The sequence below is a fragment of the Oncorhynchus masou genome, chromosome 28 (assembly GCF_036934945.1).
Source record: "Oncorhynchus masou masou isolate Uvic2021 chromosome 28, UVic_Omas_1.1, whole genome shotgun sequence".
NCBI classification, from domain to species: domain Eukaryota; kingdom Metazoa; phylum Chordata; class Actinopteri; order Salmoniformes; family Salmonidae; genus Oncorhynchus; species Oncorhynchus masou.
In genome coordinates, this window is record NC_088239.1 from 37807779 (window position 1) to 37831107 (window position 23329).

A 23329-nucleotide genomic window follows, 5' to 3' on the forward strand; every position below is an offset into this window, starting at 1 on the left:
ACTATATTGTTATGAAAATCAGTTTGATACTTAGGCAAAGTTAGATGTGTAACTTTGAAAAGAAGAGAACTCGCTCAACATTATACCGGAAATCTACCAAGGGAAACCGGAAGTACGAGAAGTGTTGGTTGTCTTATCATTCAGCTCCCCGGCTGACAACACTTCTGGGTCGTATTTTACAGCTACCCGTTGAATTGATAGGATAGGAAGATGGAAGACGACGTTTTGACAACACTGAAAATATTAATAATTGGAGAAAGTGGCGTTGGGAAGTCCAGGTAAGAAGGCTACGGTAACCAACTGACGTTAGCTCTACAACAACTTCACTGAGCTAACTGTTAGTCGGGACGATTAGCTAGGAGCTATTGTTGTCTCGATTAAAAATATGCCCAATAATTAAACGTCAATATTTTGTCAGTTAAGCAGAGGTTATCAACAAAGCAAAAACGAATGTATATTAGGGGACCACAGCGAACAGGCTAATGTAACACACTTGTTTGCTATCCCACATCAGTTCGCTAACAACGTTTGCTAGCATGGCTGCGTGGAACGTTGTGTTTAAGTGGAGAAAAACTAGGGTGGCTGTAATTACATATTTTCACACAGTTTGACAAAGCAAATGTATTGATCTACCTTCAGTAGTCACATCAGTAAGTGATTTCACTTATTAGGAAAAGTGTCCGCGAAGTGATAAACCCTGCCTCGTATGACAGCAGTTTAACTAGAGTTATGTGTCCTGAGTGATTAATATACTCAACAGATAATATAATGTTAATGGATGCTATGTTGGCAACATATGTTCCAAGAAAAAAAAATAGTAGAATGTTGTTATGCAATGGTTGATGCCAACATGTACCAAGCTGTGTATATCTCTGGCTCTTAGAATGCTAGAAATAATTATGTTTTGTCTGAGTAATGTTAGTTCTTGAAAACTCTCCCTACAGCTCTCGGCCATTAGCTTCGCCCAGGACTGCCTCATGTGAACTACAATCCCGATATTGTTTTTTTAATGTTTAGAATCCTCATTAATCATAGCTTGCGATATGGCTCAGCGAGAAAGAATCCTTAAAAATTAAAAAGATACACTTACTGTAGCAGTTTTTCACAGATACATACATCTCTGGGTGTCTCCATCCACTGAAACTACACTTCCCACACAGGTGTTAAGAGCATGCAAGATAGCTAATTAGCATAGGTGGTCTCCTCGTCTTCCATCTATTTTCCATAAACAAGCACTTTAACATGGAGATATGGCCATGAACCAAATATATTTATTTGGGGACAGGTCGAAAAGCATGAAACATGTATAGCAATTTAGCTAGCTAGCTTGTTCTTGCTAGCTAATTTGTCCAGGGATATAAACATTGGGTTGTTATTTTACCTGTAATGCACAAGGTCCTCTGCTCCGACAATTAATCCACAGATAAAATGATAAACTGAGTTTGTTTCTAGTAATCCCTCCTCCTTCAGGCTTCTTCTTTGGACTTTATATGGAGGTTGGCAACCCACTTTAAGGTGCACTACCAACTGGACTGGGGTGTGGACCTCAGTTCATTTTTCAATCACCCACATGGGTATATGCTCCTAAAAACCAATGCGGAGATGGCACGTGTCCTATGCTTTATTACTACAGCATGGGGACTACTGCACACAGTAGTCAGATGCCATTTTCATTCAATGCCTTTGGTCCAGACCAGACAGCCTTAAATTTCTCGAAATAATCAAGTAAATTAGTTTAATTAAAGAAATGACCCAACGGTAGAGTGAAACTAAATATTCCTTCCACCTGACTGATGAGGGAGGGTTTACTGCCTATCAGACAATTCAATTCTATGATTTCAGTAAACAGTCCTCTTCTTTTTTGTTAAATAATGTTTAGTTAACTATAGACTCTTAAAAATCAATGCCATCTCTTGATGAGGATACAGTAAGTCTAACTATTGGTATGAGCAATGTAGGCCAAGGCTAATGTTTCAACTGGCTGTTCTGGGTATCTTCCTCAAACATGTATTTTTAACTTGTTTGAATTTAATAGACTCCATGCTCATATCTGCCATTATGTGTGTGTGTATGTATATATATATATATATCTCATTCTCTATTTTCCCCACTCTGCCTAGGTCTTCAAATCATTAGAAATATCCCTAGCAGAGAAGAGGTTTCATTCTACCAGACAAATTGGCATGTTGCATTGCTATTGTTCTATTATTTAGGCTAACCGCATTGCTACTGAGACATAAAACAATGATCAGTCATTGCTCTGACATTCTACCTGATGAAGCAATTTGTTTATGGATATGGATGAAGGAAGTTAGAGTATGGTTGAATAAGAATATTTGAACATTAGGCTATTGTCTGTGTTTGGGTTGACTGGAAATAATAAGGATTAGCTACATCATTAGCACTGTGATTCAGTTCCTAGCACTTGATTAGTGACTCACAACTGAACACTGACCCTCTGACCATGCAGCAAGTAATGATGTAATCTGATGTCTGGTTGTTGTTGTGTTGAATATGTAGGCCTTTGTTCTCATGTCCAATCATTTTGCAATAAATAGACCTGGGGGGGGTGGGCGAGGACTCCAAGTAGCTTCCCAGGGCAGGGCTGATTTTCATTTAGCGATATCTAGGCAAATTGGAAACCAAACACAGACTCTGTACAATACCAGTAAACGTTCCCTTGGCTATTTGACTTTGTGGAGACTTTGTGGCCCTCATTTCAAATGTGTTATGTAGGTCTACTCTAAAAACTGTTTAAGGGTTGACTCACATATTAAATTAAATGTTTTCTACGTATCGGCCATAGAAGAGACATGGTAAGGTTTCATCAAGTTCCCTGTTAATATCTTTTGTTTATTTTTTTGCAGTCTTCTCTTGAGATTCACAGATGACACATTTGACCCGGAATTGGCAGCAACAATAGGTAAGTAATTTCTTACTGTATGAAGAAAAAATAAGTTGTGTTGCCTAAAAGTTAAATAAAAAATGCATAACTTGTACTCCCTAACTAGTATTCTGAACCAAAAGCATAGATAATATCACAACTATTTGAAATGTAATACTCTCTAAATTCAATCAAATTAATTTGATACGACCTGGTCTACAGTGAATGAGTAATTCATCTGATGGTGAAATACATGGTTTGGGAAAAGGATAATTATTTCTTTCCTTCACGTATCTGGAAATTATATCAGAATAGCAAACAATTAGACTCTTCAAAGACACCCCTATTATTATTTTCAGGTAGCCTTGAGACAGTTAACAGCCAGGAGTGACTTAATGGAAGAAGTGCAAGGCAGGCAAAAAATTCATAGCGCTATTGATTACTACTGGGATGGGGTGACATGAAAACCAACGTTTTTTTTGTGCTTTTTTAAAACTATAATGTGATTTCTCTGAAGTTATTCTGACTGCACAATGTAGTCTTTGTTGAAACAACCATACATGCCTGTGGATTCCCAGAGAGGTAGGCATGCCTCACTCCTATTTTACTTGGCCAACTTGACATATTTGCCAAACAGATGTCCCCATAGAAGTCTAGCTACGGAACTCCCCACATTGACACAAGTCCCTTGTGATTTGTTGCTGAAAACCACTCAATTCCTGCTTATTCCTTCCTCTCTTTTTATCAAGCAGGGGTGTCAAACTAATTTCATGGAGAGCGTAGTGTCTGCAGGTTTTTGTTTTTCCTTTCAATTAAGCCCAAGACAACCAGATATGGGGAGTTCCTTGCTAATTCATCAATCAAGTACACAAGGGAGGAGTGAAAACCCGCAGAGACACTGCTGTCCGTAGTATGAGTTTGACAGCTGTGGTATAAAGCAACGGGGTTGTTCCATGTCATTTCATCAAGCATGACCCCTACCATCTGATTGTTCTGAAATCACTTCTGTAGTTTAGATAAGTTTAGCATTCCTGCAACATTACTCTGAAATATAATTTGATCTCTGAGATATGTAGCTAATTGATTGCACCCAAATTGGACATTTTTAAAGAGGATTCATATAATATCCAATAAATATACTACCTAACGTCTGATTTGGACCAAGAGTTAGACATGAGGAATCCAAATAAATTGTCAAAAGCCACCAATGATCTCCCCACACCAATCCCACCCCAACAACAAGTATATGGTATCAGTTCTCTATGTCTGACTAGTATGGAGCTTCGGCTCACAGTATTGTTGCTTCCTCCTATGTAATGTATAACCAGTGAACTTGGTGATGTTTTTTTCCCCTGTTCAGAGAAATGAGTCATTGAAGAAAGGTTTTTCTCTCAGCCTATGGCATTACCAGTTTCTGACCACTAGATGGTGCTGTTCTGGGATGATTTTTTTTAACAACCCCCCCAACGTTAAAGGGATAGTTCATCCAAATAAAAAAAGAACATTGGTTTCCTTACCCTGTAAGCAAGGTATGACAGTAATCCATGCTTTGGTTTTGTTTTACGCTGTTTCAAATGCAAATCATCCTAAACTGGATGGTCTCCTGCGGGATCTCCTCCCAGACCTGGACTAAAGCATCCGCCAACTCCTGGACAGTCTGTGGTGCAACGTGGCGTTGGTGGATGGAGTGGGACATGATGTCCCAGATGGGCTCAATTGGATTCAGGTCTGGGGAACGGGCGGGCCAGTCCATAGCATCAATGCCTTCCTCTTGCAGGAACTGCTGGCACACTCCAGCCACATGAGGTCTAGCATTGTCTTGCATTAGGAGGAACCCAGGGCCAACCGCACCAGCATATAGTCTCACAAGGGGTGTGAGGATCTCATCTCGGTACCTAATGGCAGTCGGGCTACCTCTGGCGAGCACATGGAGGACTGTGCGGCCCCCCCAAAGAAATGCCACCCCACACCATGACTGACCCACCGCCAAACCGGTCATGCTGGAGAATGTTGCAGGCAGCAGAACGTTCTCCACGGCGTCTCCAGACTCTGTCACGTGCTCAGTGTGAACTTGCTTTCATCTGTGAAGAGCACAGGGCGCCAGTGGCGGATTTGCCAATCTTGGTGTTCTCTGGCAAATGCCAACCGTCCTGCACGGTGTTGGGCTGTAAGCACAACCCCCACCTGTGGACGTCGGGCCCTCATACCACCCTCATGGAGTCTGTTTCTGACTGTTTGAGCAGACCCATGCACATTTGTGGCCTGCTGAAGGTTATTTTGCAGGGCTCTGGCAGTGCTCCTCCTTGCACAAAGGCGGAGGTAGTGGTCCTGCTGCTGGGTTGTTGCCCTCCTACGGCCTGCTCCACGTCTCCTGATGTACTGGCCTGTCTCCTGGTAGCGCCTCCATGCTCTGGACACTACGCTGACAGACACCGCAAACCTTCTTGCCACAGCTCGCATTGATGTGCCATCCTGGATGAGCTGCACTACCTGAGCCACTTGTGTGGGTTGTAGACTCCGTCTCATGCTACCACTAGAGTGAAAGCACCACCAGCATTCAAAAGTGCCCAAAACATCAGCCAGGGAGCATGGGAACTGAGAAGTGGTCACCACCTGCCAAACCGCTCCTTTATTGGGGGTGTCTTGCTAATTGCCTATAATTTCCACCTGTTGTCTATTCCATTTGCACAACAGCATGTGAAATGTATTGTCAATCAGTGTTTCTTCCTAAGTGGACAGTTTGATTTCACAGAAGTGTGATTGACTTGGAGTTACATTATGTTGTTTAAGTGTTCCCTTTATTTTTTTGAGCAGTGTATATAAAATAAAAACACCAGTTATTATGTAAAAACACCAGTTTTTTTTTTAATTTTGGAAATCTGTTCCCATGTATTCCGTCTAATAATAGAGAGAGGCGTGATCGTATACAAATGTAAGGTTTGAAATTATCATGTTTTTGTATATTATTATATCTTTGATTCTTGCTGTGAAATTGCAGTCTATAAAGGATTTGTAATTATGTTCCGGCCCCCCGGAACATATATGAATTCTATAAATTAAAATGGACAATTTGAGTGCAATCAATTAGCTTAATTTCTCAGATCAAAATAATGTTGCAGGAATGCTAATCTTATCTAGCAAAATAAACAATTTCAGAACAATCAGAGATGATGGTTCACTATAGACTTGTCATATTGGCATAAACATTCAGAGGTCTCTGGAGACATCTTATTTGAGACTTGCTCTAATTTTGTAGCAGCATGTTAAATAAATCTGTATTGGAACACATGGTTTGTATTGCCCATTTGACATTAAATAGAGCCAACCAAATACAACTACCTCCCTATTATTCAACAACTACTATGGTGATGAGAAATTCAGATTAATATCTCATAAATAGCCTAAAAGCAGAACCTCAGACACTGTTTATCTGTAGTCTATTAACCTGGGGAAAATACTTGGCACTGCTACTGACTTGGTGCCTTTGGCGGCTGTTCACTATATTTAGGGCCCTATAAAATCTGCATTGCGGACACAATCCAGACATTAAAATGGAATACAACCATATAAAAAAATGTATTGAACTTATTTAAATCTATTAGAATTTATTAGAAATGCATTCATTTGTCAAGTTAATCATAAGACAAGAACAAAATACATCAGTAACTTTCTGAAACTGCACAGGAATGCCCCTATCTGTGTATGTGTGCGGTGCTAATGATATCCTTCTGGTAGGGATGGAAAGGCTTTCCCATTAACCTTCTCAATTGGAATGTTAACTTCAAAGTAGCCGATGCCTACCTGTCAGAATGATGATATGATTATTTGCATTTGTTTTTCAAACCAATTACATGATCGCTACAGAAACATTGTCGCATCCCGGAGTTTCCTCTTTACTGTTGACGTTGAGACTGGTGTTTTGCGGGTACTATATAATGAAGCTGACGGTTGAGGACTTGTGAGGCCTCTGTTTCTCAAACTAGCCATTCAAAGTACTTGTCCTCTTACTCAGTGTACCGGGGCCTCCCACTCTTTCTTTTCTGGTTAGGGACAGTTTGCGCTGTTCTGTGAAGGGAGTCGTACACCGCGTTGTATGAGATCTTCAGTTTCTTGGCAATTTCTCGCATTTCTCAGAACAAGAATAGACTGACGAGTTTCAGAAGAAAGTTGATATATCAATCAAATACTGCATCATGGCACTTGGTGAACTGTTGTAGTGTGTGCTAAACACCACGACCTGTAGGCCGGCAGGACTGTTTAGTGTAAATTGTCAATTGCTACGCGACTGGCGACAGAAGTGGAGCGACCCTGCTGGGCTCGGAGAAGAACGAATGGCCATGATTGACAACCTCCTGGGTCGCGGGGTGTAGGAAAATGGAAGACTGATGTCCTTAACCCCCCTCTGTTTTGGATCTTGTCTGGGGCCTGGTCCAGACAGAAACAACTCCATCCCGGTGATATGTTTTTCTTGATAAATCTTTCAGTGTGTGCTAAAACTATGGGCAATAACCTCCAGCCAAACGCTTCATGCCATGTGCGCTGAAAGAAGCCATAGAAGAGATTTACTCATCGAGTGTGACGAGCACAGCGCTGTTATTTTATGTAAATGTATTTCTCGTGCCGAACGGAGGGGATTTTCAAGAATGAATCATTACACTTCTGAGCGATGTCACATGTGGAGTTTTTTGTTGTATTGAAAGCTGCTGTATTTGTTTGATCTTTGCATATTAAACCACATATTCCCTGTGTAGTTTTAAATCAGGACTCGCATCATAATTTAAGTGCACAAGGCTGAAACCCTGTCTTGACTAGTGGAAGGGTTAGTATGAGTTCAGACACATATTATGTGGTATGTAGGCCTATGAATGTTTTTGACCATTTTAAATGAATCACATAATATCATCATGCTTCTTCTTGATTCATATTCTTGGCGTTTATGACTTGTGTGATGAATCATCTGTGAAATTTTGTGTGTGTTCATGCAGGCGTTGATTTCAAAGTGAAGACCATTTCAGTGGATGGGAACAGGGCAAAGTTGGCAATATGGGTATGTATTCTTCTGAACTTAGAAATTCAGACGGGTAAGGAGCTGGTTTGGGATGCATATTCAATTGTATTGTTGTTGACAGTTCTACCTCCTAGGTATGTGTGTTTTTTAAGGTTTAGTTAAAAAAGTTATCACATTGCTGAATTCCCATTCCTTCCGCTTAAAATGGTGTTCACTAAATGTCCACAAGATAGCGATCATGTACAGCATTCTGAGCACCAACCATCAATGATAGATGGCAGTCAAATGTATCTTTATGCTTTAGTCCTGGTCCTGCATCACTTGTTATGCTTCTGTCCTCGTCACACCACCATATCTTCCTCACCATGTGTCCAGAGCATGATAGCTGAGAGGGTTGTGTTTTGATGTGCCCAGAGCTGTTATGGTCCAGACTCCAGAGCTGTAATGGTTGTCTTTTGCAGGACACGGCTGGCCAGGAGCGTTTCCGAACCCTGACGCCTAGTTACTACCGGGGCGCTCAGGGAGTCATCCTGGGTGAGCAAACACCTTCATAATTCAGACGCTTTAGACGCAGTCAGCCACTGTTGGTCCGGACAGCCGCCATAAAGACACTGATGGATTTTCATCCTGTCCTCTTCCTTGCTCTCTGGAACAGACTTTACTACTCTTAACGCTAAAGCAGACATCCTCCGAAGCACACAATGTGTGGAGGCTATGACATAGTGGTTAACACCACGGGTGAAGTAGAGCTCCCATTCGAAATGAAAGTAGGTATCTTTTTCCTCATCCTGGAGTTGCACAATTCCCAGGTTTTCCAGAAATCATGTTTGAAAATTTCCTGTATCAGGAGGGCAAGTTAGCAGGAAATCTAGGAATCCTCCAACCAGGATTTCTGAAAAACTGGAATTTGGGTAAAGTTACTGGGATTTTGCAACCATACCTCATCATTTCAGTACCTATTAAGACCAGGAACAGTGTTGTAACTCACTATGTTGATACACAGGTCAGGTAGGGCTGTGACGGTCATGAAATTCTGGGGAATGGTAATTGGATGACAGTAATTGGCCAGCCTGTCTTCAGTCAGCTGTTCGTTCCCCAACAGTTATGGCGGTGCCAGCCCTAAGCTTAGGCCTATTCAATTATGTAAAACATACAGATTCTGGTGTTTTTATATGTCGGGTTATTGTGGAACATAGTTTGAAAGGTCAAGTGGCCCCCCTCAGTGACAGTATGTCCTGCAGCCTTCTGGTGACAGAAGACAAAAAATGTTTCTGACCGAGCATCTCGTCTCTTATCTCTCCCTCAGTGTATGACGTAACACGACGGGATACTTTCACCAAGCTAGACAACTGGCTCAATGAGCTGGAGACGTACTGTACAAGGAATGACCTCGTCAAGATGCTGGTCGGGAACAAAATTGATAAGGTGAGTCTGTTTGTGTGTGTGTATAAATACAGTGCCTTGCTGAAGTATTCACCCCCCTTGGCGTTTTTCCTATTTTGTTGCATTACAACAAATTTGGATTTCATGTAATGGACATTAAAAAAATAGATCATATTGGTGAAATATTATTTTTTTAAATGGTCCTTGCATATGTAGTCACCCCCTTTGCTATGAAGCCCCTAAATAAGATCTGGTACAACCAATTACCTTCAGAAGTTACATAATGTATTAAATAAAGTTCACCTGTGTGCAAACCTGTGTGCAATCACATGATCTGTCACATGATCTCAGTGTGTATGTATATATATATATATATATATATACACCTGTTCTGAAAGGCACTAGAGTCTGCAACCACACTTGGCAAGTGGCACCACCAAGCAAGCGGCACCATGAAGATCAAGGAGCTCTCCAAACAGGTCAGGGACAAAGTTGTGGAGAAGTACAGATCAGGGTTGGATTATTATATTATTGTTGGCTGGCCCTCACTTCATACTCGTCGCCAAACCCACTGGCTCCATGTCATCTACAAGACCCTGCTAGGTAAAGTCCCCCCTTATCTCAGCTCGCTGGTCACCATAGCATATCCCACCTGTAGCACACGCTCCAGCAGGTATATCTCTCTAATCACCCCCAAAACCAATTCTTTCTTTGGCCGCCTCTCCTTCCAGTTCTTTGCTGCCAATGACTGGAACAAACTACACAAATCTCTGAAACTGGAAACACTTATCTCCCTCACTAGCTTTAAGCACCAACTGTCAGAGCAGCTCACAGATTACTGCACCTGTACATATCCCACCTATAATTTAGCCCAAACAACTACCTCTTTCCCTACTGTATTTAATTTATTTATTTATTTTTCTCCTTTGCACCCCATTATTTTCATTTCTACTTTACACATTCTTCCATTGCAAATCTACCATTCCAGTGTTTTACTTGCTATATTGTATTTACTTTGCCACCATGGCCTTTTTTTGCCTTTACCTCCCTTATCTCACCTCATTTGCTCACATCGTATATAGACTTGTTTATACTGTATTATTGACTGTATGTTTGTTTGACTCCATGTGTAACACTGTGTCGTTGTATGTGTCGAACTGCTTTGCTTTATCTTGGCCAGGTCGCAATTGTAAATGAGAACTTGTTCTCAACTTGCCTACCTGGTTAAATAAAGGTGAAATAAATAAATTAAAAATTAAAAAAATATCCAAACCTTTGAACATCCCACGGAACACCATTAAATCCGTTATTAAAAAAATTGAAAGAATGTAGCACCCCAACAAACCTGCCAAGAGAGGGACGCCCACAAAAACTCATGGACTAGGCAAGGAGGGCATTAAAAAGACAAAAGATAACCCTGAAGGAACTGCAAAGCTCCACATCGGAGTATCTGCCCATAGGACCACTTTAAGCCGTACACTCCACAGAGCTGGGCTTTATGGAAGCGTGGCTAGAGAAAAAAAGCCATTGCTTAAAACGCGTTCAGTGTTCACCAAAAGGCATGTAGGAGACTCCCCAGACACATGGAAGAAGGTACTCTGGTCAGATGAGACTCAAATTTAGCTTTTTAGCCATCAAGTAAAACGCTATGTCTGGCACAAATCCAACACCCACACCACCCACACCAAATCCAACACCCCGAGAACAACATCCCCACAGTGAAGCATGGTGGTGGCAGCATCATGCTGTGGGGATGTTTTTCATCGGCAGGGGCTGGGAAACTGGTCACAATTGAAGGAATGATGGATGGCGCTAAATACAGGGAGATTCTTGAGGGAAACCTGTTTCATTGCTCCAGAGATTTGAGACTGGGACGGAGGTTCACCTTCCAGCAGGACAATGACCCTAAGCATACAGCTCAAGCAACACTCAAGTGGTTTAAGGGGAAACATTTAAATGTCTTGGAATGGCCTAGTCAAAACCCAGCCCTCAATTGAGAATATGTGGTATGACTTAAAGATTGCTGTACACCATCCAACTTGAAGGAGCTGGAACAGTTTTGCCTTGAAGAATGGGCAGAAATCCCAGTGGCAAGATGTGCCAAGTTTATAGAGACGTATCCCAAGAGATTTGCAGCTGTAATTGCTGCAGAAAGTGGCTCTACAAAGTATTGTCTATGGGGGGGGTGAATAGTTATGCACGCTCAAGTTTTCATTTTTTTGTCTTATTTCTTGTTTGTTTCACACAAAAATATTTAGCATCTTCAAAGTGGTAGGCATGTTGTGTAAATCAAATGATCCAAACCCCCCCAAAAATCTATTTTAATTCCAGGTTGTAAGGCAACAAAATAGGACAAATGCCAAGGGGGGTGAATACTTTCGTGTGTGTGGATTTACACTTCATAGAAGGAAATCAGTAAATTTAAATAAATAAATGAGGCCCTCATCTGTGGATTTCATATGGCTGGGCAGGCCGTGGGTCGGCATAGGCCCACTCACTAAGGAGCCAGGCCGATCCAATCAAAATGATGTTTTCCACACAAAAGTGCTTTATTACAGACAGAAATATTCCTCAACACCCCTGGCTCGGATACACATACAATTTTCTAAAACTACATTGGATTTGGTTTATGGTAGAGAAATTAACATTAAATTCTCTGGCCGTACCTCTGTTGGACATTACTGCAGTCAGCATGCCAATTGCACACTCCGTCACCTTGAGACATCTGTGCCATTTTGTTGTGTGGCAAAACTGCACATTTTAGTGGCCTTTTGTTGTCCCCAGCACAAGGTGCACCTGTGTTATCATGCTGTTTAAGCCATTTTGATTATCTTGGCAAAGGAGAAACGCTCACTAACAGGGATGTAAATGAATTTGTCTACAGAATTTGAGCGAAATAAGATTTTTGTGCATATGGAACATTTCTGGAAGCTTTTATTTCAGCTCATGAAAAATAGTAACAACACATTACATTAATTTTATATTTTTGCTAAGTATAGAGTTTGTCAAATCAGAGTGGTCTGGAATCAGGGAGAAATGTGTTAGTTTATAATTTACAGGTAACAAGGGATTCCGTCCTGAGAATGACAACACATACTTTATTGCATACATTATACAATTTGTGGAATGCTTTGTATTTACTTATGAGGGTAACACTTTACATTAAGTTTTTATTTTATACCTGTGTAGTAATCCAGTAAATACTACAATAACAACTAGGGATACACGATATATCGGTGAACTTATTGGAATCGGCCAATATTAGCTAAAAATGTCAATCGGTATCAGCCCGATGTTAAAAGCCGATGTCAATGCTACCGTGCATACCTATATAATGTTGGTGGCGTAATGACGCCACGTAAAATTTTGTGCTACACGTGCAACACAATATTCTTAACCTAGCCCAGAATGTCTGCTGTGTGGATAGAGCAGTCATTTGAAACATTAAGAAAATTTCAGCGAGACCACTCATAGGTGAAATCCATTAAAGTCAAGATAATGGAATTCCTTGCCCTTGACAATCAACTGTTATCTGTCGTGGGTAATGTGCTTGACCAGTCAGCGGAAGCCAACCAGTACACACTACCAAGTGTGCTATTTTTCAGATGTTGCCCTACCGGAGTTACACAGTGATAGCGTCACTGCTATAAGCTTCACGACATACATACTATGGAACACCGTTTGGGTCTTTGCGTGTCAAAAAAGATACAGTAGCACTGTCAAAGCTGTACAAAAAAAGTCTGCAAACACCGGCCAGAAACGATGTGTTTACAATACTGCGTTGGTAATAAAGCATCATTTGTTTGACCGCAACTTCTTGGGCAGCTAGCTTTAGCTTAGTACATAGCTAGCACCAATACAACCAGCCTGAAAACAATGAGCAGTAGAAACTGCAGTCATTTTCATTATTCTTAGCAATGATTTAGGAATCCTTGTGACTAAGTATTAGCTAGGTTGCCACTTGTTGTTCTCCTATTGAAATTGAACTTCAGTTCATGAAAATAAATAGCTAGCCAGCTACTTAGCCCAAAGCTAAGGTTATAAACAGCCAGCTAGCTTCATCTGGCTAGTGAGGCTTGACCGGACTGGTTTATGTGTTGTGAAGCTAGCCATAAGGATTAGGCCCAATAGTGGAGGTTTTTTTTTTTTTTTTTTTTTTTTTACTAATGCTACTGGAAAAATATATATTTTTATGACCAGCACTGTTGGTGCAATGTTACCAGCATTATAGCATATGTATCGATGAATCGTTGTGCCATATGAAATACAAATGTACCATTGTTGAATTTATTTCACCTTTATTTAACGAGGTAAGTCCGTTAAGAACAAATTCTTATTTACAATGACAGCCCAAATGACACTGGGCGAATTGTGCGTCGCCCTATGGGACTCCCAATCACGAGACGGATGTGATACAGCCTGGATTCAAACCAGGGACTGTAGTGATGCCTCTTGCACTGAGATGCAGTGCCTTAGACTGCTGCATCCGTGTGTGTTAACTATTTAACTGTACTAGAATGCTTAGAAGGTCGCAAAAAAAAAAACATTTTATATTGGTATCAGGGTTTTTTTCTCAAGGAAATTATCGGCTATCGATATCGGCCAAAAATGTCATATCGGTGCATCACTAATACTACATGGGTATGTTACCAATTTGAGCTGGAATGTATTGTTAGTAATATTACCTCCCCCATCCAGTTGTGCCCCATTAAACTGAACTGAGAGAAGAGGTCTTAGTGTGTATGTCCTCATCATATTTTAACACAGTCCGAGCCCATGTGAACATTTTTAAAAACACTGCTGTGGGCCACATGTTCTCTGGGTTTAGTTCCATAAGTTTGTGTTCTTTTAAACATATAATTACATTGAAATGTATCCTGCTGCCTCTGTTGTATTCATGTCATGCTCATCTTCCACCATTATATGTCCTTGGTTGTTGTTGTTGACCCTGTAGTAATAACTTGAGTGACATAATTTACAGTACTGTGTAGTACTAGCCTTTGTCTGTGGGACTGACTGGACTACTATGTTTCCTGTATTTCCAGCCCAGTCATATTCCCCATAGCTGACAGGTATGCCGGACAGACCTCATAAAAGATGACTATTCTTTGTTTTAGGAAAACCGTGAACTAGACAGGAACGAATGCCTGAAGTTTGCAAGAAAACATTCCATGCTGTTTATAGGTAAGCCAGGAGCTGAGAAGATTCCCCTCGAACTCTCCCGGGGCATGAGTTATCGTAGACCGTTATGCAAGGGAATCTGCTTTTTGGATATCTCTCATACTTGGATTGAAATGTTTGCCTAGTTCTATTTTTAACTTCTTTTTTTTTTGTCCTCTCTAACATTTATTCACATTGATTCATGGCCAAACCCTCCGCTCTTGTGGTTAAATTTTCAGGATTTATTTGAATAAAGCAATTTAATGACTTGAAATTAGTGTACATTTAACATGCTTTTGCCTAGATTTAGTATTACATATTTTAGATCATTTTCATATGATAACCACACACGCTATGTGTTATAGAGCAGTGAGACCAACATTGGAATAAATAATGAATCAGAACAGAGATACCTTCTACCAATCCGGAGATACGGCTGTTTTAGTAACCGCGTCAACTACTTTTTTTTTTCTCCACTTTAAGAAACAATAATGTTGACCACTTTCCCAACAAGTAAGACAAACTAGTGTATGAACCATTTGTCCATGTCTTTGCTATTCCATTCAGCAATCAGAACAGAAATAACTTCTACCAATCAAGAGTTTATGGCTATTTTATTTTAGCTAAAATAACTTCCTGATGTTGAAATGATGGCACAGGGGAGCACATTCTAATTAAGCAATAAGGCTCTGTCATGAATATAGTCACGGGTAAATGGAGTTGTTGGGCCCTATGCACAGGGGAGGCACACAAAGAATCTTTAGGAAAATGATACATTCTGGTTTCAGTATATTTTCAGCATCTTGCGTTGCAGCTGTGGAGTTCAGTAGCTAGAGGAGATGAAGAAGCAGCCAGTCGGTGTCCTTTCTTCCTCCTCTCACACTCTCTTTTTCTATCTCTGTCTCGTGTGGGCCAGAGGCCAGTGCGAAGACGCGAGATGGGGTGCAGTGTGCGTTTGAGGAGCTGGTTGAGAAGATCATCCAGACGCCGGGACTGTGGGAGAGCGAGACGCAGGGCCGAGGAGTCCAGCTGGGCAGGCAGGACCAGACTGCAGGGGGTAGCTGTGGGGGCTACTGCTCCTTGGTGTAGACAACACATACTCACATACATATACAAAAATCACATACACACACAAACTTGAAAGACGCCCTACCAAACACTAATGGCTGATGTACTTTGAAGAGGTCTATGAAGGCTGTGGTATTCAGACTATTTCCCCCATCAGCCCCTGAGGTGTGGTGTGAAGCAGGGCTGCTCCTGACCAGCACCCTAAGCTTCCTGGCTGTGATCATTCATAGGGACATTGCTGTTTGCACACTTCCTGGTATCATGGCTATAATGCTTTTTATAAGTCGTCTTCCCTGTCTTTCTTTCTGTCTGTCTTTGTCCACTGACCGGAATTGAGAAAATTAATGAGTGTATGACTTGGTAATGAATAGTGAGGAAAAAACACAATACCATCAATAGCACATGGGGGTATTATGCTTATTTAGCAAGGATTTCTTTTAATTATCACCTGTTCTATTTCACTTTTTTTTACAAATGTTATTTGCCCTCCCATCTTTGTAGATTCCTCCTATTTTCTCTCCCTTTGCACTTTGTTCCTCTTAGCAAGGCAAGCACAACCAGTGTGGGTTGGCTGCAGAGCTGATTCTCTGGTGTATCTGCCCTGTGTGATCATGCAACCTTTGTCATCCTCCAGTGCTCACTCTTCTAACAGCTCTGTTTTTTATAGTCTTATCAGCCCAAGTCGTCTTGTATTCCCTTTCACCACTCAGTCCCACATAATGAGTCTCTCTTTTGTCCACAAACCTATTTTTTTTCAAAAGTAATAGTTACGAAGTTTCTGGAATGAAGTTTTACTACTTTTATTGACTTTGACTTAAAACTTTTCAGCCTGTTTTTGAAGGGTTTATAAATCAAACATATTGGCAGGCACCGGGGGGTGGCTTTCCATTGTGTGTGTAATGAAAAAGGAACTAAACGAACGAATGCTGCTGTTTTGTTTCTAGTTGTTCTAATAGCCTGTTTGGTCACAGCCCATCTGCCACTCACACAGATGATATTAGTAATATCAATGCTATAGCCTAGCTTCAGCTTTTCATAATTCATCCCTATGTGGAGTGGGGGAAAAAAGTGTTTTATATTAAAGAATACAATGAGTCATATGGGTGTTTCCATTGAAATCTGAAATTAAAGAGGCTTAAACCCTGTACAAATGTTTTTTTGCAGAGTTCTTTCTCCATTTATACTGTTTAATCCAACTCTTAACAAAATACATTTTTCAGCATTTTGATTAATTTCTATATTTCCTGCACTTTTATTATAATTTCCCCATTGTGCCACGCAGGATGATATGGGGGGGAAATATAGGCCCAGTTAATTGGTGAACTGTTGGAGTGATGCCAATGATTATTCTAATTCTATAATTGAAATATAGTGGGCAGCAACTTGAATACATTGTTTGACATGACAAATTAATAAATCATAGGAATTATTAACAGGCTAGGAACCCAAGTGTTGGTCAGTGTTTCCAGGTGACCCTAATTAAATGTTACATGACATGTTTTCTAACTTAATATAGCTAGCTAGCCAACATTCATGCTTCGCCTATTCTTCTCTGATAAGATACCGTTAGCAACTAACACAAATTATTTTAGCAACACCTTGCTAAGAAAAGACAAACTAGTAGGTAGTAGTTTGCAGACCGTAAGATACAGAAACTAATAGTGTATAGAACACTTGTGGAAAGCAGCATGTCAAGCAACTGCTCTCTTAAGTGATGGGGCTTGGCTTAGTGTGGTTAGCGGCATGCAGCAGATGGAGAGAGACAACTGAAGTAAAAAATAGAGTAAACTAAAAATTATGTGACCCGGAGTTAACAAACCAAACATAGAAATACCATTATAGAAGGTAAAGTAAAAACTCAAACTGGTAAGTGCATCAATACCGGTATTAAGTCAAATACGGTATACCGCCCAGCCCTGCTTGAGGGCCAGAATGTGTTTGGGAAATGTAGTTTTGGGTGGCCATACCTATGACCTATATTTGTGGCAGGAGTGACACAGATGCCTTTACAGTGTATCTAAACAGAATATCATTATTTCTCATCCTTAATTGCATGAGAATTCTTGATTTATTCATGTTTAGTCTGGGAATGACTTGCAGAGACATTTGGTTTGTGTCCCAAATGGCTCCCTATTGCCTGTATAGTGCATTACTTTTGACCAAGCGGGTCACTCCTATTTCGGACACAATCTTGGACAGTATGAACCACACTTACACAACACTAGTTAGATTTACCTGCATCCAGAACCTTCCAAACAGGTTTATAGAGTATACTACATTGGGATATTATATTGTCTGCTTTATGATTGAGTCAGACTAACTCTTGAACTCTGTTTTGTTTTTTTGCTTATGTGACAGCATATAAACACATTGTAAATGAATGTGTGTATTTAGGAATTCTATCAAAAATAATTCCTGTATGGATTGTACAATTTTTAATGTATCCATATTACAATTATAAAACCACACTATGTATTATGTGAATAAAATGCTTTTTAAAGGATTCTGAAGTTAATGCTTATTCCTGCCCGAGCTAAGGAGCCTTCGCCTATTGTAAAACAAAGCGCCAGATCCTATTAACTTAATATAAATCTTCACACAGTAATTGTACTTTACCTCATCCAAGAAGTCTTCATGGAAAACACCGAGACTACTTACCATGTTGGACTTGGAAATGTCATCATTTGGTGAGAGGAAGTTTTTTTTTTTTTGCCTGTTTCATTTTTTCAGAATTTGAATTCCTCAGTTTTATAGATACGGAATGGAGACGTAGATACGTAGACGTGTGTTTGTTTTAAAAACAGTCCAATGACTCTTCCGTTGGCTCCCAGGCCTGTGATGTATCTAAATCATCTTTTGGGCAGAAGTTCGGGAAACAGCACTACGGCAATAACTCTTTTACCCTGGTGCGGTGGGTTTGACTGGGATGTGCATCATTCCTGTGTGATTATGAAAGGGCTGGCAGAGCTGACCGCTACCCGCTAACCTCCGTTCTCCTCACCGCTCAGCAAAGGCAGTTAGTCTCAAAATATGTCTCAGTCAAACACCAACACAGACCTACGACATAACGGAATGTCTGTAGCATCAACAGAGACCTAGCCCGTACATAATGTAGCATTCATCTTATTCTCAACCTAAATATCTGCTTTATTCCACAGAATAGAGGTTGCCAAGGCAGGCACTGCTAACTTCCAAATAGAAGGCACATTTGTCCCAGAGGGTGCTCACCCACCACCAACCTCAAAACCCAAACCTGAGTTCAAATAGTATCCTTTTCCAAAAACACAAACCCTGTCCATCTTGCACTCTCCAGGCAGACCTCAATCAATTGCGCAAAGTATTTCAAAAACAAAATAAAAAATATTTGAGCACTATTAAAGAAGAAAGGGTCTAAACCATCTGACCCAGATATTTTGGGGGGGGGGTCAAGTTTAAGGAGCTCCTTTAGCACCTTGGACTCAGTGACCGCCTGCAGGGAGAAACTTTGTAGCAGGCAGGGGAAAAGGAGGGAGGAGCGTCGGGGCTAGTCACATTAGAAGGGGTGGGAGTTGAGATGGGCAAGGAGACATGGCTGAGTCAAATAGGAATCCTCACCTGATGAGGTGCTGATTTAAAAAGCTCAGCCATGTGCTACTTCTTAGTAACAACTACATCATCAACATTAAGAGACATGAGTGTTTATTCTCCAGGTCTTTTACTGTTTTCCAGAACTTCTTGGGGTTAGACCCACAGAGGTAGAACTGCTCTTTAAAGTAACTAACGTTGGCCTTCCCGGATAGCCTGAGTGCACTTATTTCTCTTTTGCCTGAAGTAGAGCCAGTCAGCCTGAGTATGCGTGTGCCGAGCCTTTCGCCAAATGGAATTGTTGAGGTGGAGTATCTCTGCCAGATCACAGTCGAACCAGCAGCTGAACCTGTTTTTAATTCTCATTTTCTTTATGGGGTTGTGTTTGTTAACAATACCTCTGAAAATATCAAAAAACAAAGTCGAAGCATCTTCAACAGAGGGGATCAAGCTGATTCTATACCAATTTACAGAGACCAGGTCATGAAGGAAGGCTTGCTCATTAAAATAATTTAGCAAGCGTCTGGAAAATCAGGACAGGTCATTTCACTGAGCAGCCATTATGAACACAGGCTGTAAAACAGTGATCACTAAGGTCATTAACTAAAACATCAGACTGATACCTATCAGGATTATTTGTTAGGATAACATCAAGGAGAGTTGGCTTTTTGGGGTGTTTTGGAGTCATACCTTGTGGGATTGGTAATAATCTGAGAAAGATTTAGGGAGTTCCATTGCTTTAGGACTTTTTCAGGTGACTTAAGCATTTCACAGTTTAGGTCACCTAGCAGGACAATTTCAGACTTGGTGTAAGGGGCCAGGAGAGAGCTTAGGGCATTTATAGGGTACAGGTCGGTGCTGATGGTGGACAATAACACCCAGCAACAGTCAACAAAGAACTATTTGAAAGTTTAATGATTAAAACTAGAAAATCTAATTGTTTGGGGACGGACTTGGTGGAGACAACCAAGCACTGAAGGTGTTCCTTGGTAAAGATTGCCCCTCCACCACCTTTGGAACATCTGTCTTGCCGAAAAAGATTATAACCCAAAAGGTTAACATCAGTGTTCAAAACACTCTTTCTTAACCTCTTCTCAGTAATGACCAACAAATCTGTATTGGAGCTGTGAACCCACACTTTCAATTGAACAATTTGAGGCAAAAAGCTTCTAGCAATGTTGATTTATGACATTTGAATGTGTATTAGATGGCAACAAGATCATGTTGTACAGTAATTTCATCAGGTAACATGAATATAACGCCGGCGAGAGATGGTTAGAATTGGATGAGAGGCCCTGTAGTCCCGAGTGTGGGAAGAAACAGTCTGTCCCACGGTTTGGTAAACAAGCAAGTTCATAGTCAACAAAAAATGCAGGAGTCATGAGGCAAATTACATAAAGCACAATAAAAAAAATACAACTTGGGGCTAGCCATTGTAAGTTCACAGTCACTCCCCCATCATTTGGGCTAATGGGTTAACCAAGAGAAGGAACAGAGTGTTATGTGTGAAAGTGATAAGGGAGCACTTGGGTGTCGAATCAAACCGTACTGTGCTGGATCTGATTCCCTGATTCACATTGTCCTTTTCAGCACAATTCCAGCAGGTATGTTGGATGCGTAAGCAGGCCAGAGCAGTACGGCTTGGCTGGGCTCAGCTCAGTAGTGTGAAAAGGGTAGGCTATAAGGCACCTGTGCGTCTACAGACTGTTCAAGTGTTTACGTTCTGAAGTGAGGTAGAGGAAAATGACCTTCCATCCAGGTTCCTCTATCCTCTGAAGTCAGTAGGTTCAAGCTCGAGCTTCAGAAAAGCTGCCCGGCACTCTCCTCTCTTAGGTTACCCTGGTTAAGTCCCAAACGGCACCCTATTTTTTATATAGTGCACTTCTATTGACCAGAGCCCTTATGGGTCATGGTCAAAATAAGTGCACTATAAAGGAAACAGGGTGCCATATGGGACGCAACCACTCTGTACCAGAAGCCTCTGAGGTAATACAACCAACAGCCCCAGAACTTATGAGACTGTCAATGCAGGTGGAAACACACTAATTATGTTAAATCTCCTGTTTAGATTATTGTAGTCGCTTTACACTCTGTCTCCTGGTATTTCATCAGAAGCTTCTTGTTTCACTATTTGACTGGTCCCTCTGTCTGAGATGTACGGCCCTCATTTTTGTGCTTTTTTTGTTATTGTTGCTATTTTATTATTATTTTTATTATTTATTATTATTTTTTTATTTTTTTTATTACAGTGACCGCGGTCATTTTGCTGACTAATAACCGTCATCCAAAATTCCATGACAGTCACAGCCCTAACTGTAAGACTGAAGTATTTTTATGAATAGAGATTTTGTTGGCACAATGGTACGACTTACAGGGTTAGAGTAGAGTAGGGTCCACTGAAATTAGAGTCTGTCCTCAACTGAGAGATGTGGCCACATCCGCTGCGGTACTAGGTCTACAAGATCACCTTTCAATCAGACTGGTGCAGCCCATTAGTTAATTATCCCTGACCTTGGGTGAGTAGGAAACCTCTACACATGTTTGGTGCAAACCTTTAGCCTATGTCCATTTGACTTGTAATTCAGTTGTAATTGTTTTTCCTTAGGATTTGAAACTATGTCAATCTAATTTATACCTAAATGATTGTATTGTAACCTATACTTGTTATTTTGGAAACATCGACTTCTATGTAAAGGCCCCTAAAGAAAGCAAGGGAGAGGGAGTCCTGTGACAACTCACCCATACAGCGGAAGCTCCTTTCTCCACGGGAGAGTCTTTCATCCTGGCCTCGGGTTACTGTGTTAATAAGCACAGGGCTCAGAGAAGGACAGACGAGGGGCACACACACACACATTCTGTGACAGGCACGTGCGCACACACACACACCACCATCCTATGGAAACAAAATGGAAGGATGAGTACCATCATTCATCTACCCATAATTCCTCTTTTTATTGCGCTCGCCGATCCACTCCCGTGTGGCATATTTCTGACCATTCTGGCTCTCCCTGGAATACTTTGGCCGTGCTGTCATTCACCCACACCGCATCTCACAAAAAAGCACTCTGGTTGGATCTGGACTCGTGCTACTACAACATGGAAGCAAATATCCAAGCTTATTGGATTCTATAATAAACTAATCACATTGTATCAACATGGGTTGGGTGTAAGCTTTCCACATGCCTGAAACACATTTCCATCAATGGAAAAGCAGCATGTTTTACTGCCACACTTCCATCTCCACCCGTCTTTGTCTTGAAATTGTTTTTATATTATTAAACCCTCTTTGGGTGACATGATTGGCATGTATAGAAACAAATTAATTATTTTGGATAAATAATCCTGCCTGTTTATTTTCTTTTGCCAGGCTGATCTGGTTTTTGGGGCTATACCAGTGAATTCATCACAACCCACAAAGACCAGAAGTCCCTGTAGTTTGTCTGGATTTGATGAGGCGTGTAAGTCTGTCTGGGTGGGAAATATACAGAGTTAGTTACTTCATGAAAATCTCCTCAAGAACTGAAACGCTCTCCATCATTCAAACTTTGGATAGGCGTGCCGCCCTGGACTTAAGTTGTTAAGTGGTAGTAAACCTTTGACACTTGACTTTTAGTTGGTAGCTGTGCCACTTTTAGTTGGTAGCTCTGCCACTTTTGTCAGTTGCTTTGACATTTTTGTCGGTTGCTTATTTTCTGGATTTGATGAGGCGTGTAAGTCTGTCTGGGTGGGAAATATACAGAGTTAGTTACTTCATGAAAATCTCCTCCAGAACTGAAACGCTCTCCATCATTCAAATGTTGGATAGGCGTGCCGCCCTGGACTTAAGTTGTGAAGTGGTAGTGACTTTTAGTTGGTAGCTTTGCCACTTTTGTTGGTTGCTTTGCCGTTTTTTGTCTGTTGCTCATTTTCCACTTTTGGTTTATGCAGGGTGTTTGCACAGCACAGTACCCTGCGTTGCAGCTTACTTCTTTCTTGATCACGGTATGTTTTTCCAACATGTCTGTTTCAAGTGGTCTATTGTGCTCAGGATGTAACTTGATGTTACTTTTATTATCCTGAACCACAGGAAGCTCAGGTTCTTTAAGATGTAAGACGGACAATTGAATTTGAAAACCCAGACAGGCCCTGACCTCAACCTCTATCGCTTTCTAGACTACCACCCTCCCACTGGCTAAATACAATCTCTCTCTCTATCCCCCTCTTCCTCCCTCACTCTCTCTCTCTCCCCATAGGTAGAATACAGCTCTTGCTCTATAAAGAAA

General features: G+C 41.0%; 1 protein-coding gene across 3 annotated transcripts; it reads left to right on the forward strand.

Moving 5' to 3' along the window:
- The first annotated feature begins 104 nt into the window (after positions 1-104).
- Positions 105-18006, forward strand: LOC135517550 (ras-related protein Rab-18-B-like). Of its 3 annotated transcripts, XM_064941961.1 has the most exons (7): positions 105-278; positions 2868-2923; positions 7870-7931; positions 8354-8426; positions 9199-9317; positions 14393-14459; positions 15352-18006. In XM_064941961.1, the coding sequence occupies exons 1-7, from the start codon at positions 211-213 to the stop codon at positions 15522-15524; spliced, it is 618 nt and encodes a 205-aa protein (XP_064798033.1). In that variant the 5' UTR covers positions 105-210; the 3' UTR covers positions 15525-18006. The 3 variants fall into 3 exon arrangements, with proteins under 3 accessions (XP_064798033.1, XP_064798034.1, XP_064798032.1); XM_064941962.1 differs by lacking the exon at positions 14393-14459; XM_064941960.1 differs by lacking the exons at positions 14393-14459; positions 15352-18006 and adding an exon at positions 9674-14386.
- Positions 18007-23329: the final 5323 nt, after the last annotated feature.

Bases quoted from the DNA above. Each gene is read 5' to 3' on its own strand.
- LOC135517550 (XM_064941960.1), top strand. From the start codon at position 211: ATGGAAGACGACGTTTTGACAACACTGAAAATATTAATAATTGGAGAA. The intron at 7,932-8,353 runs GTATGTATTCTT...TGTCTTTTGCAG, and splicing joins GGGCAAAGTTGGCAATATGG to GACACGGCTGGCCAGGAGCG. The intron at 8,427-9,198 runs GTGAGCAAACAC...TCTCTCCCTCAG, and splicing joins CGCTCAGGGAGTCATCCTGG to TGTATGACGTAACACGACGG.